Source organism: Peromyscus leucopus, chromosome 8b, assembly GCF_004664715.2.
Source record: "Peromyscus leucopus breed LL Stock chromosome 8b, UCI_PerLeu_2.1, whole genome shotgun sequence".
Taxonomy (NCBI): Eukaryota; Metazoa; Chordata; class Mammalia; order Rodentia; family Cricetidae; genus Peromyscus; species Peromyscus leucopus.
The window spans coordinates 17,248,931-17,266,403 of NC_051086.1; the positions used below are offsets into that span (position 1 = coordinate 17,248,931).

At 44.0% G+C, this 17,473-nt stretch overlaps 1 protein-coding gene across 1 annotated transcript in view; it reads left to right on the forward strand.

Annotated features, from left to right (window-relative positions):
• Positions 1-17,473, forward strand: part of Atp10b (ATPase phospholipid transporting 10B (putative)) — a 182,613-nt gene that overhangs the window by 74,643 nt on the left and 90,497 nt on the right. The window contains 1 exon segment of the mRNA XM_037200559.1: positions 1,037-1,231. Coding sequence (XP_037056454.1) covers positions 1,037-1,231 — 195 coding nt within the window.

Genomic DNA, 17,473 nt, shown 5'->3' on the forward strand with positions numbered 1-17,473 from the left:
AGGGAGACTGGGGAGCCCCAGAGCAAAACTGGCTTTAGATTAGTGAAATCAGTGAGCTCTGGTTTCAAGTAAGAGACTCTGCCTCATTATGTAAAGTGGAGAGTGATTGAGGAAGACTTCAAACTTCAACATCTGGCATGCACATGTGTATATGCACCTGCACAAACATGTGTACCCACATATATGTTGAACACATTACATATAACACACACACACACACACACACACACACACACACATTTTTTTTAAAGAAATGAATAAAAACAAAGAAGTAGAGGAAGAAAACCAGGAGAATGTTTCTGCTTACATAGTTTCATGTGCAAAGGCACTGTGGCAGAGAAAAATGAGATTCACTTAAAAACTTTGAAAGTAGAATCCATTCTTTTCAAAGAATGTGCAAAAATTGTTATTAATTATAAACTAAATATATACTTAAAATAATCACAAAATCTATTGAATTTTGTAACTAATATTTATCAGCTGTTATGCTTCAGAACCCTTTAGTATACACAAAACCAATTTTTATGCCACATAACATTTATAAGAGCCCTTTAAAATAGACAGTATGAACTCATGCACAAGACAGAACAAACTTAGGCAGTTCAGTGAATTAGTAAACAGCAGAGACAAAGCTGGGAAGAGGGTTCAGAAGGTAAAGGTGGTTGCCACCAAAACTAATAACCTGAGTTCAATGCCTAGGACCCATGTGTTGAAACAAGAGAAACCACTCCTGCAAATTGTCCTCTGGCCTCCATATTCACACCATGGCACAGGCACACTTGTGCGCGCACACGCGCACGCACACACACACACACACACACACACACACACACACACACAGAAAATAAATAAATGTAATTTTAAAAATTGCTTTTACAAAATCTATAGCATTTGCCTTCAAATCCTTTACTGCGTTGTTTAACTTGGCACTGAGAGAGGCGTTTGATCTGGTTAAAGCCAATAACTAAGAAGAGATCAGAAGAGTACTTTTTTTTTCCCTCCAGGGCCTTCACTCACACCTTGTTTGTCCCTCCAGGTGGGCCAACCTCTACTTCCTGTTCCTGGTGATTCTGAACTGGATGCCCTCCATGGAAGTCTTCCACAGGGAAATCACCATGTTACCACTGGCCATTGTCCTGTTTGTCATCATGGTCAAAGATGGCGTAGAGGACTTCAAAAGATACCGCTTTGATAGAGAGATGAACAGTGCCAGCATTCAAATATATGAAAGGTAAGGGGACTCTACTACTGGTCTCTCTTACAAACAGGTTAAATAAACTCATCAGCACATTTAAGGGATTGATCTTTGCTTGCAATATAGCTTTTAACTTTATTTAGTGTGTGTGTGTGTGTGTGTGTGTGTGTGTATGTGTGTATCTGTATGTGTGTGTGTGTGTGTGTGTGTATCTGTATGTGTGTGTGTGTGTGTGTGTGTGTGTGTGTGTGTGTTTGCCACAGCACACATATGGAGGCCAAATGACAACTTGCAGGAGTTGGTTCTTCCTTCTACTATGTGGGGTCTGGATATTGAACTTAAGTCATCAGACTTGATGGCAGGTGCCCTTACTCACTGAGCTAATCTCATATATTCTTTTTTTTTTTTTTTTTTTAAAAAAAGACATTTTAGTCTTTTTCAAACTACTGCTTTTATCTTTTAATATTATAATATAATTTCATCATTTCCCCCTTCTTTTATCTCCCTCCAAACCTCTTCATATACCTTCCCTTGCTCTTTTTAAAATTCATTGCTGCTATTCTCATTAATTATTGTTACATGTGTATCTGTATATACATATTCTGAAATGTAACCTGCTCAGTCTGTATAATGTTACTTAATGTATGTTTTCAGGTCTCACCATTGGTATTAGAGAGCCAGTTAGTGTGATCTTCCCTGGGGAAGATCATTTTTTCCTGCTCTCAGCATTCCTTAGTTGCCTGTAGTTCTTTGTCTAGAGTTGAGGTCTTGGGTGGACTTTCTCCAGGACATGGTAGCATGTCTGTTATTCTTATTCCGCTCAAGTTTGGGCAATCATATTGGTGAGATTTCCTGGGTGTAGCTTCTGACATTCCTAGGAGACACAATCTCACAGAAAACTCCCTGATCCTCTAGTTATTACAATATTCCCACCCTGTTTTCTCCAAAGTTCTCTGAGCCTTAGGTGAAGGAGTGTTTTGTAGATATATCAATAGGGACTGGACATTTTGATTAGTGATGGTTTGATTTAATGTTCTCCAACTGTTGAGAAGAGACGTTTCCTTGATGAGGGATAAGGACTACACTTAGATGTGGATATAAAGACAAATATTTAGAGTGTAGTTAGGGATTATTCTGGACTAGTAAAGTGGCAGCTGTAGGTTCTCTTCCAGGATCCATGACGTCACTAGCCCTAGGTAGTTGGCTACATTTCCAGTAGTGGGTGTGATTTCCATCTTGTTGAGTTGGACTTAACCCAATGATGGAGCTATTAGTTACTATCAAGATATGCATGCCACTATTACATGGTAAGAGTTATTTGTGCCATACTGGTCATTGTTGTGGTTCATAGGTATTAGAGTTAGGTAGGACTGTTAGTTGCTTCCCTCCCTTAGAAGCTACAATGGCACCTTCTGGTATCAAGAAAGCTAGTCCTTAGGGAGCTGTCTTGCAAGTCAATTCCAGCTCAAGGATCCCTGGGCCCTATGTCTAAAGTGCAGGATGTCTTCACCAATAGGAATTTATCATCTGCCTCTAGCAGTAGCCTGTGATGTTTTGGGAATCTCTGACCAACAACTCAAAAGAGGGTTCCCAATGCCTCATGCTGGGGGGTTAATTAGATGCATCTTCTTTAGCTCTGGAGGGAACATTGTCCGCTCAGATAAGAAAATTTCATTTGAACTACATATATATATTTACACACAGACTTCTGTATGTGGTAGCAGTTTCTTTAGGTAGTGAAAAGTTTGATTCCTTAGTACTTTTTCAGACATTAAGTTTTCTTAATTCGGTGATTGTCAGCCGGAGGTGATTCTGACTCACATCTCCTCCCTCCCCCACCACCCTGTGATCACATGGTGATAGGTGGGGACAGTTGGTAGTGCAGGCATCTAGAGGATGGAAGCTGGGGGTGCCAGTATATATCTTAAATACACAAGACAGAACACACACACACACACACACACACACACACACACACACACACACACACATCTAGTCAAAAATAGCAGGACTGAAGTTGAGAAACCTTGATATAGCTCATAGAAACCCTCATATTCTTAGCCTCACAGACATTGTATTATTAAGATTTGGCTAGAAGCCCAAGAATTTGACTCCAAGATGATTAGATCATCACAGGAAAGTAATTTCCTAAGAAGCTCTTTTGATGGTATCAGGTGATGTCACAAAAATAAAAGCATGTATGCTATTTTTAAAGCTGCAGAGTGCCCTGGCTGAAAATCCATTGTGTTTCTTAACCTGGTAGGTTTTAGGACCCAACATTGGTGCACCTGTGTAGGAAAGGATGACACCTGTAGATGCCGCCTACATTCCAACAGGTGGAGTCTCAACCAGGCAGCAGGAAATGCCTCCTGGACACACACCCATTCTCTGCAAGCTCCTTCCTGATCAGAGTTCTCCCATACAAACTCCAGACTGGCTTGTTTCTCTTTCTCTCTCTCTCTCTCTCTCTCTCTCTCTCTCTCTCTCTCAACAAAACAAACTATTTTTTCAATTGTTAGTTTGGAAAGAAGTTTTCACCACAGAAGGCAAGTGAAAGATGCAGATTAAATTATGAGAAAAGAAGAGGTAGGCTTGAGCAGAGATGAGAAAGGAAGGGAGGAAGAGGCGAAAAAAGAAAGAAGACAAGAAGAGGGTCGTGGTCTCCAATCTGCCTTTCGAAGGATGGCCCTACAAAGAAAATCCCAACCGCCATTACCGTGGGAACCAAGTCAAGACCAGCAAGTACACGGTGTTGTCCTTTATACCCAAGAACCTTTTTGAGCAGCTGCACCGGTTTGCCAATCTCTACTTTGTGGGCATTGCCATTCTGAACTTTATCCCCGTGGTCAATGCATTCCAGCCAGAGGTGAGCGTGGTTCCGGTCTGTGTCATCCTGACTGTCACTGCCATCAAGGATGCTTGGGAAGACTTCCGGAGATACAAATGTGATAAAGTCATCAATAACCGAGAGGCCCTGGTTTATAGCAGGTAAAACTAAGAGCTCTGGGGAAGTCTCCCTGGTGCAGCCTAACTTCCTCTAACTGCTGCTCCTCCTAGCAGAAGGGATGGTGACAAGGGTCTCAGGACTTGATCTCCGTCAAGTGTTAGTGCCCGGAGTGAGGCACTACTGTAGTACGAGCCACAAGCAAAAGAGGACTAAGGAAGGCTTTGCAAATTAGGAAGTCGTCATTTTATAGTATTTTCTTTGAGGATGTGTCTATAAGTTCCCTCCCCTAATTAGTCCTGTGTGGCTATGAGCATGCTTGACTCTGGGAGGAGAAATGCACCTGTGTTTCAGGGGGGTGATGGAGCTTTGCCTCAGAATGAGAGCCTGAGGACGTAGCCGGGGTTAAGCACTGTCTCCAGTCCTAACTGTGTGGTGGCCTTAGGCAATCGATGCAGATGCTCTCGGTGGCCTGCCCTAATTCCGAAAACAAGAGCAATTCTTGATGTGTTCAAGAGACCGAGACAAAATAATCCTAAGAGAATGCTTACTGTTGATGTCAGACATGTAAATATGAGCCGCAATCACTTTTAGAAAGCAAAACTCCTATCGGCTGAGCTATTCACTGCCCCAGGCTCATTTCTGATATTCCCACAAAACAAAGCCTGCCTGCCTTGATCTGGTCTGACCACACTGTTTAATATCGTTTTATATATACAGATATTTTGCAAAGTTCAGTTGGCCAGATGGCCAAACTGGGCTCTTGGGGACATGCTTTTATTTGGTAAGAGGGAAAAGGACAGAATTAAAGCTAGAGGAGTTCACAGAAAAAAAGTAACAGATTGCTTGTTGGGTGAGCTAGCAGTTAGCCCTGAGTCTTGAATTGCTTAGTTTCTCATTAAATAGAAAAAGTCTTTCGTTTTCTCAGTCTCTCTCAGTCACACAGTCTCTCTCTCTCTCTCTCTCTCTCTCTCTCTCTCTCTCTCTCTCTCTCTCTCTCTCTCTCCTCCTCCCTCCCTCTCCCTCTCCCTCATTTTCCCTCTCTCCCTCCCTCCCTCCCTCCCTTCTTCTTTCCCTCCCTCTGTCACCCACTCCCTCTCACTCTCCTTCCCATTCCCTGCTTCCTCAGATCACCCTGGAGTTGTCTTATTCCCTTTAAGTTTATCAACTTCATCTTCAGAGGTTTCTCTGTTGCCCTGGTCACTGGCAGAAATAAAGGGAATTACTTTGAACGCTTAGCTACTGGAACTGGATTATGAAAGGGTTTAGGAGCCCAGGTTCCAACAGGGAAGTTCTCCACCAGAGGAAGCCTCCAGAGAGATTTTGACATACAAAGAACCCCTAAGTGAAACCCCATGCTCCCCACTTGGGAACACTAAGTTTTGGCCATCTTTTCTAGCAGGGCCACAATTATATGTCTAGAAAAAGTAATCTGAGGGATTTTTTTTTCCTTTCCCAGCTAGATCTAATTGTCATGAATGTTGTGAGCACAGGGGTCAGCTATAGCTGAGATGGAGACAGGCCATCGAAATGAGGGGGAGGAAGAGCTGCCTGAGCTGAAAGCTTTTCTTTGCAGGGAAAGCATTCATTTTCCGCTGTCCCCAACCCACCCACCTTGCCTTTGGTTACCACCTTTCTTTGTTGTTCATGCAGGTGGCACAAAGGCGAGCAGGAAGCTGGTCCCCTGCAGAGGAATGGGAGTCCTGTTCTTCCTGCTCTGCCAGAATATCCCAGAAGAATGACCCTCCTCTTGGCACTTATCCCCATGTTGATCAGAACACAGGCTCACCTGTGCTGAGAGCCAGACTGCCCTATTGTTCTGTTCTCAAAATAACTTGGGGAAAACAAGATAGTAGCTATCTAGAATAAGTAACAGTAGGATTATCTATTCAATATATCTAATAGATAAGGTTTGGTTGCACATGCCTGAAATCTCAGCCCCAGGAAGGCTCAGGCAGGAGAATCAGGGGTTCAAGGCCACCTTGCCTACATATACATATACATATACATATACATATACATATACATATATATTTAAAGCTAATTTGAGCTACATGAGACTGTGTGTCAAAATTTGAAGAAAAAAAAAGAGAATTTAGAAAAGGGTTGTTAGCCTGACCACTCACTGGCAAGAAGAACAAAAAGGGGTTTCAGTGTTTTTGAAGGGGTATTCAATGGAATAACTAAGAAGGACATATCCTTAAGATATCCTGCCCCCAAATAGCTGCCGGTCCTCATGACCTATGCATGGCTCATGGTTGACAAAGCAAAGGTACCCTGTAAAGAAACCTGTCCACTTTGAATTAATCAATTAAACTTCATGTTGCTCAAAAATGCTTTTAGTACCTAAGTGTGGAAAAGTTTACTCTTCTCAATGACAGCAAAATAATTGACAATGGGGACCAGACAGGCAATGAGTGTTGGCATGCGCTGGGGATAGTGGGACCTCCGGGGGTCAAGCCCAGAAGGGTTCACCTCCCAGCAGAGCTGGCTGCTCAGCTAACAACAAGCTCTGTTCTAAGTGGAAATACAGCCCAGTGCTGGGTTACCTGAGTTCCTTAGGGGAGCTAAAAGTGCTACATTTTTCTTATGTCAAATTCCGTTATCCTTTTACAATTTCATGCACATGTAGATATATGTATCACTTTGATCATATATATAATGATATTACATATGCATATATATTATTTTGATCATTTCCCCATCATCCTTCCTACTCCCCTCCTCTTCCTATTGAATGCCTTCTTCCCTGCGACCCCCACTCCTAGTTCCATGTCTTTTTTCATTCTTGGGGGAGCATCCCACTCATTTAATTGGAATTGCATTCACGAACACAGGTAGGGCTTATTGACTTGAGTGAGGACAACATACCAGAGGCTGCAGTCTGCCAATCGGATCCCCCTTCCTCCAGCAGTCTTTAACTGCCTGTTGCTCCTCTTCCAGGGCCGCTAATAACATAACTGATGCAAACTCTTCAGATTTAGTTTGTTTGATCTGAAGTTCTGCTCTGCCTGGGAGCATCTAATTTTCACACTTGGCCTTATAGTGTCCAAGGAACCAGAAGTCTTTGCAAAAAGAATAATTGTGTTCTACTGAGGTCACCCTTCAATAAAGGGCTGTCTTTGGATAGAAGGGACTGTGACCTTGAGAGGACCACAGGTTTGGGAGTCAGCAGCCTGCCCTCTAGGCCCAGGTCTTGAGCTATCAAAGAATAGGCTGGGGGAGTCACTTCAATTCATGCATTCCCATTTCTGTTTTCATAAAGCTAGTGGGTCCTAGGAGATGTACTGTTGGGAGAATGGAAAAAAAAAAAAAGAACTTACAGCCAAATAATTCAGAATAGAGCGTCTCCATGCTGTTTTTCTTGGGTCTAATAGCATGCGGTCACATAATTATGAGTCAGGTACAACCCTCAGCAAGCCTTATGTGCAGTGCTGCGTTGGCTCCGCTGTTTGCTCCTGCCGTGGCAGAAACCTCAATCACAGAGATTTACACAATAAGGAATTAGGATGGCTTAAGCTTTCACAGGTGACTTGAAGTCAGCAAGGACCTAGCGCTCCAATGCGCTTCTAGACCCAGACTTGGCATTTAGTACCTGTCTGTGTCATCCAGCCCTCAGACAGTTGTGACTCATGGCAATGAGAGAGCCGCAGCAGGACCAGCCCTCAGAGCTACTTCTAACAACAAAGGGACCAAGAAAAGTGTTTCTGGTGACCTTCATAGAGGGTCAAGGGAGGTAATGTACTTCTAACCCCTCACATCTCGGTGACCCCCACCAGAGCTCATGCCCACCCCGACCCAATCCCTGGCAGCAGGAAATAGGATTATGATAATAAATTATACCTGAGGTAAGGTCCTTATTCCAAAGAGCCCAGCCATCTTTTCCCTGAAGAAATAAAACCCAAATAAAATAACTTCCAAGAAAGAGAGAAACAGACACGGCAGAGGCCACTTCCATGCCCTCCACACTGTCACTAAATCCATTTCTTGGTCAGTTGTTTTCTACACTAAAGCCCACTTGGGACATTGTATTTGTATTCAGAAATCACACAGTACGGAAGGAGGAATGTGAGCTCAGGGAACTGGGATTGGTCCCCCAATTGAAATGGAACAAAGTCCACCCTGGTTGTTGTAACCAGTCACTGGCTTATTCACCTGTTTAGCTATGATGCCTGCACTACATGCCCCTGAAGTTTCTCTTACTCGGAAGTACACAGGTTCTGTAAAAAACCATGGCAGGAGAAGCCAGAAATGCCACCTGTGTGTTAATGATTATCTGAACTAATGGAGACTAAGGGGCCTGTCTCATTGCCAGAGACCAATGACACAGGATAAGGTATCAGACAAAGAACTCAAGAGTTTGAGAAAGTGACAATGTTTTCTGAGGGACACCTAGCAGCCTGTGTCCGACTCTTCCTTCTGATTCACGTGTCTGTGAAACTGGCGCCTTTTCTCTTCCTTTCTCTTTTTTGCAATTAAGCACAAAGTCTCCATAGAATTCTGCTTGCTACCTAATCCCATGCATCATCCAGTCTAGACTCATTTCTACTGTGAGAAAATGACTTTTGTGAACAGCAGAAGCCTTGTTAACAGAATTACAATCCTGTTAGAGCATTTTCTTTTAATATAGCAACGGTGCTTATGGTCGAGAGGTGACCCATTAATCAGATTTATGGAATGACTTGGAGGGGAGATTAGCTTCAGAATTGTATTAGCTTAGCTTCTCCCAGGGCTCTGTTTAATGAATCCAGAAACCATACCCAGCAAGAGACTTGTATTTTTCCAGCTAGCTTAGGGAAATTGTATTTGTATTCAGAAATCACGCAGTACAGAAGGAGGACTGTGAGCTGAAGGAATTGGATTGGGATTTGTCCCCCAACTGAAATGTTTCTCTCTCTCTTCTCTCTCTTGCTCTCACTCTCACTCTTGCTCTCTCTCGCTCTCTCACGCTTTCTCTTGCTCTCACTCACTCTCATTCGCTCTCACTCTCACTCTGTGCGTGTGTATGTCTGTGTGTGTGCATGCGTGCACGTGCTTGTGTCTGTGTGTGTAGTGTAGTATATGTCCATGTGTGCACATGCATACATATGTGTATGGAGGCCAGAGGTTGATAGTGTCTTCCTCTGTTGTTCTTCACTCTATATTTTTGAGACGGGTTCTCTCACTGAACCCTTACCACCTTCACAGGCTAGCTATCAAACTTTGGGAATATGCCTATGCCTGCCCAACAGATGCAAGAGTTTCAGACAGGTGCAACCATACTTGCCTTTTTACAGTGGTGCTGGTGATCTAACCTCAGTCCTAGTGCCCATATGGCAGACATTTCCAAACTAAATCATTTCTCCAGCTCCTGTTCAGCAAATATTAATTCGTGCATAGATACCATCATGGCAGCATGTCTTCAAGGGGCTTTCAGTCCAGGGTATATGAGATGCTTACAAACAGTTATAACACCCCCATGTACTTTGGTGCCCTGTATACAAGGGGGGCAGGGAATATGGTACTATAGGGAAGGTAGGGACTCATCTACCAGCATGAAATGTCAAGGCCAATGGAGGTCTTCCTCAAAGAGGTGACCCTTCAGGGGGCAGGCTGAGAAAGGCTTGGTCAGGCCAAGGGCACACCATTCCGTTCATAGTCTGGTCATATATCAACTGAAGGATATACATGTTGGTTTTCAAAAAAACCAGGAAATACCATGAAATGCCTGAAAATTGGAAGGAAATGAGAGAACACTTAACTGGTTTCCTTTACTCTGTGTGTGCATGCATGTGTAGTACATGAACATGTTAGTATGAACACATGCCCATGCAGGTTTGTATGCGTATATGCATATACTTGCTTTCCATGGGTCAGTGTTGGGTGTCTTCTCTGATTATTCCCCACCTCCTCCCCCTTCCCCCTGCTTATTTTTTGAGACAGTGTCTCTCGCTCTCAACCTGGAGCTCACCAATTGGCTAGGCTGGCTGAGCAATGAGCGCCAACGATCAGCTCTGCTACTGATTACCTGAACTCGGTCCTCAGGCTCGCATAGTAGGCATTTTACAGACTGACCTATCATTTTACAAATGTTCTATCCCTCTGTTTGACTTTTTAGCGGGAGATGAAGAGTCTTCTTTCTGGAAATCAGGTGGCTGCTTCAATGTCAAGGCAATTCCATATGCTTCAAGAGAGAAGCCACTGGTGCTAGCAGCCTGGTTGGGCCTTCAGCCTGGTTGGATGGTTGTCTGTCCCACCTACATCCACAGCAGACAGCCTAGGGATATGGATAAGCTGACACTGATAGTTTTGCTAATTATCTAATGATTTAAATAGAGCCATCTCAATAATAGTGCCAACTGCACTCATCACCTTGAAATGATGACCATAATTCTGCCTAAGATCTCTTTCATGAGAAAATGGGCAGACGACATGCAAGAGGGCTTGGAAATAGCATTGCTATAGAAACAAACTGTAGAACACATGGCCACAGGTGGGGAGTAGAGGAAGAAAATCAGCCTCACAGTGACCTGAGTGAGTGCATCCATCAAATACTCCCCATGAAATCTGTACTCAGTCAGAGCTGCCCATCCTGGTCCTATGTAGTGACTGCATTGCATGAGCCTCTGTTTCAACTTCTGAGCATCCCCACAATGAGTATCAGGTTCAGAGAAGACCACATGTGTCCTTACCTAGCCCAGACCCTAAAATGCTTGGCCCAGCATAACTTGTAAGATGGCTTGAGCATGAGAACATCAAGTGTGTGCACTGCCTTCCTGGTGGTCCGTGTTTTGCCTTTATTTCTCCTAAATGGTGACTCTGAAACAACCAAAAGGAGAGAATTCAGAATTTTTTGGAGCTATCCTAACATCAAAATACTATCATAAACCTACCTTCACCCATAAACAGCTTCCTGGGGTTGCTTCTGGGACTAAATAAGCTAGTATATTAGCATGTACTGCTAAATGCTTTGTATTGTGTCTGGCATTCGGCATCACTGAGATAATATTAGCTAAAAATACCACTGAGGAGACTTCCAGAACCTTGACAGCCAGGAATCACCATGAACTTGACCCAAGAAAAGTACAAAAAAAATGGCTGGAGTTTTAAAATATACAAGAGAAGAGGGGAAAAAAAATCCTTATCTGTGGAACTTGACTTCAAGCTCCAATATACAGAAAAACAGGCCTCAGGAGAGAATCTGAACAATGCAGACAGTGGAGACACATTCCAGGTCATTTGAAGTATGACTAATGAAAATTACCACAGCCTGGAGGTCGCAGACCAACAGACCACGGTGTCCATGCCCCAGGTCTTTAGTCTGCATTTGGCAAATCCCGTGTCCATGCTGCAAGTGTCTCCCGTCCACACACCAGTCCTCCAGCCTTGCCTCTGTTCACAGAAGGCTATAAACATCAACCACTTGAGCCAATTCAGCATGTCGTTTCAGGAGAGACCACATTAAGTCCCCCAAAGGCAGGCGAGTCATAAAACAAGAGTTCAGGTGTCCCTGAAGCTCTGCACCCTTGTCATCAGAGACAATTTGTGTATCAGCAAGGGAGGATTCATAGCCTTTGCCTTGTCCTTACTGAGCTCAGGACTCTAAAAGGTGACACTCATGTTCTCATTAGCCTCAGTTAGGCTCTGTCACCTTCTTCAGCTTCATCTGCCATGTACCTCATTCCCAAACAAAACATCCATCCATTCCCTGTTAAGCTATGCTGTGCCTCACTGCAACTCACAGGTCCTGTGAGACATGCCTATGTGATCTTAACTGAGTTAGGTAACCCCTTTGAGGCCCTGGTTGTGTTTTTTTCTCATCTAAAAAGAGAGGGTAAATGATAATAATAAAAGTTGTCTCCTAATTAGGCAGATAAATGGTCACATAAGTCTGGTGCTGGGCTCTTTATGGGCATTCCATACATGCCAGCCAATAATATGAGATCATATTTTTATTAGAATTCTTCAGTGAGGAGTCTGTAATGACTAATTATCAAAATGGCTTTCAGAAGCTTTCCATAGTATTCAAGATGAAGCTATAACACATCATATTTAACACGCACTCAGCTTACCCAATTCTAGGTACATAAATGTAGACTTTCCCATCTCTCAGCAAGGTTACCACATAGTGAACATAAAAGGTGCATGGAACAATAAAGCAATAGGGGCATGAAGTGCAAACAGGCATGCCAGCAAGCCACGCAGCACTGATGTTCTCTGCCTGGGGGTGTAAAGACAGAGGTAGGATTTGGATCTGCTGAGGTTAGAGAAAGTTCATATACACTGTGCTATGTGCTCTCAGACACCTCCAGGCTGGTTATTCACAACCCAGTGCCCATGGCCTTGCAGGAAGACTCCTGTGACTCCCTATCCTATGAGGCATGGTATGCCTGTGGCCATTACCTCTTAATGATAATCTATTCTAAGTTATTCTTTCTGAACGTGGCAGCTTCAAAATCAGTGAGGTTACAGATGGATACCATCACCAAGCCTGGGGCTTTAACACCTGGTGCACATGGGACCCTGGTGTGGCCAGGTTTCTGGAGCCTCTGGATGAGAAGAGGGTGCTGCTAACACAAATGCTCCACTGTTAGGGATGCTCAGCTCCCACCTGTTGATTTAGGATTTGGGTCCTCTCATGCCAGTCCCCAGTGCCCCTGGATGGAGTTGGGCATCTCTAGTGTGATGAATGTCACTAAACTCCCCCCGGTCTCCAGCCCAGACATGGCTCTACCACCCTCTGTTCCTGTACCTCAGCTGCTGCTCCTTTATAGAGTTTCCCCAACTCCTCTATGTCTAACAAACCCCTCCTGTGTGGTCTGTGCCAAATAAGCAAGTAGAGACAATCCTTCATTTGGAAGCTACCAGAGGGTCTTTTGAAATGTAACATGGCCCTAGGAACCCAGTATAGTGACCCTAGTCTATCCATGGCAATAATGTCCACATGGCTACTGAATGTGGAAGTCTCCCTAAGGCAGTCTATTAATATCTCTTTCTTCCGTGATAAATCAGGTATCAGATTCCCATGCAACTTTTAATTATCACCATCTAAGCGCCCACTGTACCCAACATCTCCTCTTAAAAATGAAGACTAGGGACAGCCCTACAAGATCTAGTCCATTGTGTCATTTCACAGATGTATTTTAAAATTTGGTCATTTGTATGTTTGGGGTAGATATTCATCCACCAAGATAGCCACAGCAACCCAGCCCTAGGATTGCCTAAGTGCTTAGGTATGAGGCTCTAATTAAACACACACACACACACACACACACACACACACACACACACACACACACACACACAAAGATCATGATGGGGAAACCCATAGAGACAACCAAAAGAAGCTAGTGGGAACTCATGAACTGAAGACCAACTGGACTAGGCCTTCTGCATAAGTGAGACAGTTGTGTAGCTTGGTCTGTTTAAGGGGCCCCTGGCAGTAGGATCAGGATCTACCCCTGGTGCATGAGCTGGCTTTTTGGGGCCCAGTGCCTGTGGTGGGACACCTTGCATAGCCTTGATTCAGAGGGAGGGCTTGGACCTGCTTCAATGGAATGTTCCAGGCTTTGCTGACTCCCCATGGGAGGCCTTACCTTTTCACAAGTGGGGATGAGGAGGTGGATTGGTGGAGGGAAGGCTAGGGGGAGGAGCAGGAGGAGAGATGAGAGGGGGATTTGTGGCTGGCATGTAAAAAATGAATAAAAAAAATTTCTTAATAAAGGGAAATAAATAAAACATTTAAGAATGTGTAAAAAAAAAAGCTATAGGATGGATTAAACACTCAATGTCAAATGAACTTCCACAGGATGAAGGGAGGGTTTATTTGCACTACATTTTTCTTTTCATTTCATTTTGAGAGAAAGCAAACAAATGATTCTTAAATATTATAGCAAACATGCCCAAAGGAACAAAGAGTTCTCCCTAGTTTATCTGTATCTCCCTTTCCTTCCTCCTGGCCTTTGGGAACTGTAGGGTATCAGTTGTTTGCTACAACCTCAACATTCCACCTGGTGTGTGAGATCAGGTTTAGGAGAACACCCTTGAATCTCAGCATTGTCTGGATGGTAATTATTTCCAGAGCTCCTTTGTTCTGAAGGTTGTGGCAAATATGCTAGCTGGGGTTGCTACATTCAGAGCAAAGTCAGGCCAAGCCACTTCCATCAGTGAAAGCAAATCTGCTCTTCCCACTTCCCAGCAGAGATCTCCACTGCGAAGTAAGGGATATAGGTTGGGATAATGAAAGATGGAAGGCCTTGGAGGTTAGTTTTGGGTGCATACACATTTAGGAATATATGTCTGAACTGGGATGGAATGGTACTTTGTCAAGCTTCATCCTGATACAGGCATGGTCAGACTTGTGCTCTGCATCTTTATGGTCCTCCTTGGATCCCAGTGAAGCCATCACCATCCTGGACAGTTGTTTCTATAGGTCAGTTCTTTCCTCAGACAGAACAGGATAGGGAAAGGACATTCATGGTTATTCCTGGAGGCTTACCTCTTTGCCTCTGTAAAGCAGGCTTGCCACCACTCTGCCAGCCCTTTCTTTTTTCTTCACACTTTTTACGCTTGTAATTACATTCCGTGGCTTGGGGTCAGGCAACAATGGCCTGCAAACAAAAACCCCAACCCCCTCAACCTTCCCCCAGTTCTAGAAATAGGGATCTGAGCAAACTGACGCTCAGGTTCTGGAGTGAGATTTCTGGAACAAGTTCCCAGAAACATTGTACTTCTCCAACAGGTCCATGCTACCTCCAGGAGTTCCTGGAGGGTGATTGGAGTCCTGGAGCTATTAGTATTCATTAAAAATGTATTTGGGGGAATGCAGTTTAGTATGAGTACATGGGGCATTCCTTATTGGATACATCAGTTGAGAAATTTTATTTGTAGTGGTGTCATAGTATATAATGCTATGTTACAGTAACCTAACCCAGCCATGTTATAGGATGACAGGAATATTTTACTGGATCTTTAGGGACAGTTCTATTTCACACTTGGCTACTTTGCTCTGGTTGCTCAATGCTCTGGGGTACACTACATCACTTCATCTGTCAGCAGCATGTCTGAGGAGCAGCCGAGGATGCATAGCCCAAGGGTGTCCAGCCAAGGGAGGTGAGAAGCAGCAGAATTTAGCTGAAGCATAAAAGTGGCATGCTTCTACATTGAGTGACACTCAGCTGTGACCAGCATCTGGCCAGGAGCCACCAGCAAGAGTCATTCCCTCATGAATGTGGCCCACTTGGCATAGTTGCCCCAGGTGGATGCATGCACAGATTCTTGCCTGTCCCTCTGCTGACAGTGAGTTTGCATCTGGGAACTCATTGCTATTTTAGCTTCCTGCAATGTTTGCTGCTGTTTAAAAATAAGAGAAATTCACATGGCTTAGGACAAAGACTCCAGCTGGCAGATTCTACCTTCAGGAGAAATTAAGTGGTGCAGGGTTAAACAGCTTTCTGGGAGGAGATGGGCCTTTTTAAAGAGGTAAATAAACAGCAAGAGAGGTTCTTAACCAACAGTATGGCATGCAGAAGTGGGAGAGGAGGAGGAGAGGTGGAGGAGAGGATGTTTAAGGCTCCGTTTCTCCTGTAACTGGGCTCTATACATAGAGCTGTGGGGACTGGAGAGGACAAGACCTGTCAGGAGGATAAGCTGTCTTATAGAACTTAGGGTTGACCAATGACAAACTGACCTGGGATGTCTTTTAGCAAGCTTAAATACTAAGCCCAGAATCTCCTAGGTGGCTACTTAGAGTGGCTAGGGACCACTGAGAAGAATGAGGACAGTACAGGGATTAAGAATAGTGGGAGTTAGCTCAGTGATTGAATTCATACTGTTCTTGCTGGAAACGCAGGTTTGGTTCCTATCACCCATGTCTGGCAGCTCCAACTGTAGCTTGAGTTTTCCGCTTGCCCACAGTCAGGACAAATCTTTGTCACCGCCAGTACAGCCGCTCAGACCCAACCAAGTAACACAGAGACTTATATAGCTTACAAACTGTATGGCCGTGGCAGGCTTCTTCTAACTGTGCTTATAGCTTAAAGAACCATTCTTGCTAACTTTTTTATATCTTTAAGTAACCATTTCTAGAAATTATATCTTGCCACGTGGCTGTGCTTATCGGCGTCTTCACATGCTGCTGTCATGCAGTGCTGCAGCGTCTCTGTCATGGCGCGGCTGAGCGTCTCTTCTGCTTTCTATCTTTTTTCTCTCTGTTAGTCCGCCTATCTTTCTGCCTAGCCACGGCCGATCAGGTTTATTTATTGACAATCAGAACAACTTACATACAGACATCCCCCACACAGCCAAGTGCAGACATCTCAACACCTGCACTCAGGCCATGTCTAATCATCCTCTATACGGACTGCTGGTAACACCACAAAACAAAAGGGCTCCACAGGACATACATTAACATCCACAGCACCCACCTGATCTGCTCCTATCCAGGGACAACCTCCTCTAGCCTGTGCAGGCACCTGTACTCATGTTACCATACCGAAAATACAGATACACAGACAATTAAAATGAAATAAAATCCTCTTTTAAAAAATGAGTTTGGCCGGGCGGTGGTGGCGCACACCTTTAATCCCAGCACTTGGGAGGCAGAGCCAGGAGGATCTCTGTGAGTTCAAGGCCAGCCTGGGCTACCAAGTGAGTTCCAGGAAAGGCACAAAGCTACACAGAGAAACCCTGTCTCGAAAAACCAAAAAAAAAAAAAAAAAAAAAAAAAAAAAAAAAAAAAAAATGAGTTTGTTTGAATCCAAGTTTCATTGAATATTGTCCATGAAAACATAGTCAAACTATACAACTTCTCAGAACCTGTATTTCTTTTAAAATTATTTATTTATTATTTATTTACTTATTCTTTCATATATTATATCTCAACATCAGTTCCCCTCACTCTTCTCCTCCCAGTCCCTCTCCCCACCTTCCCTCTCTCTCACATCCAGTTCTCCATTTCCCTTCAGAAAAGAGCAGGCCTTCCAGGGCAATCAAAAAAACATGCCATAACAAGTTACAAGAAGATTAGGCACATACACTCAAATCAAGGTTGGATGAGGCAACCCAATAGGAGGAAAAAAGTCCCAAGAGCAAGCAAAGGAGTCAGAGACAGCCCCTGCTCCCATTGTTAGGAGTCCCACAAGAAGGCCATGCTGCGCAACCACAGCAAATATGCAGAGGACCTAGGTCTGAGCCATACAGACTCCTTGTTTATTGCTCCAATCTCTGTGAACCTCTTATGAGCCCAGGTTAGCTAGGTCTGTGGGTTTTCTTGTGGTGCCCTTGACGCCTCTGGATCCTACAATCTTTCTTCCCTTCTTCCGCAGGTTCCCCAAGCTCCATCTAATGTTTGACTG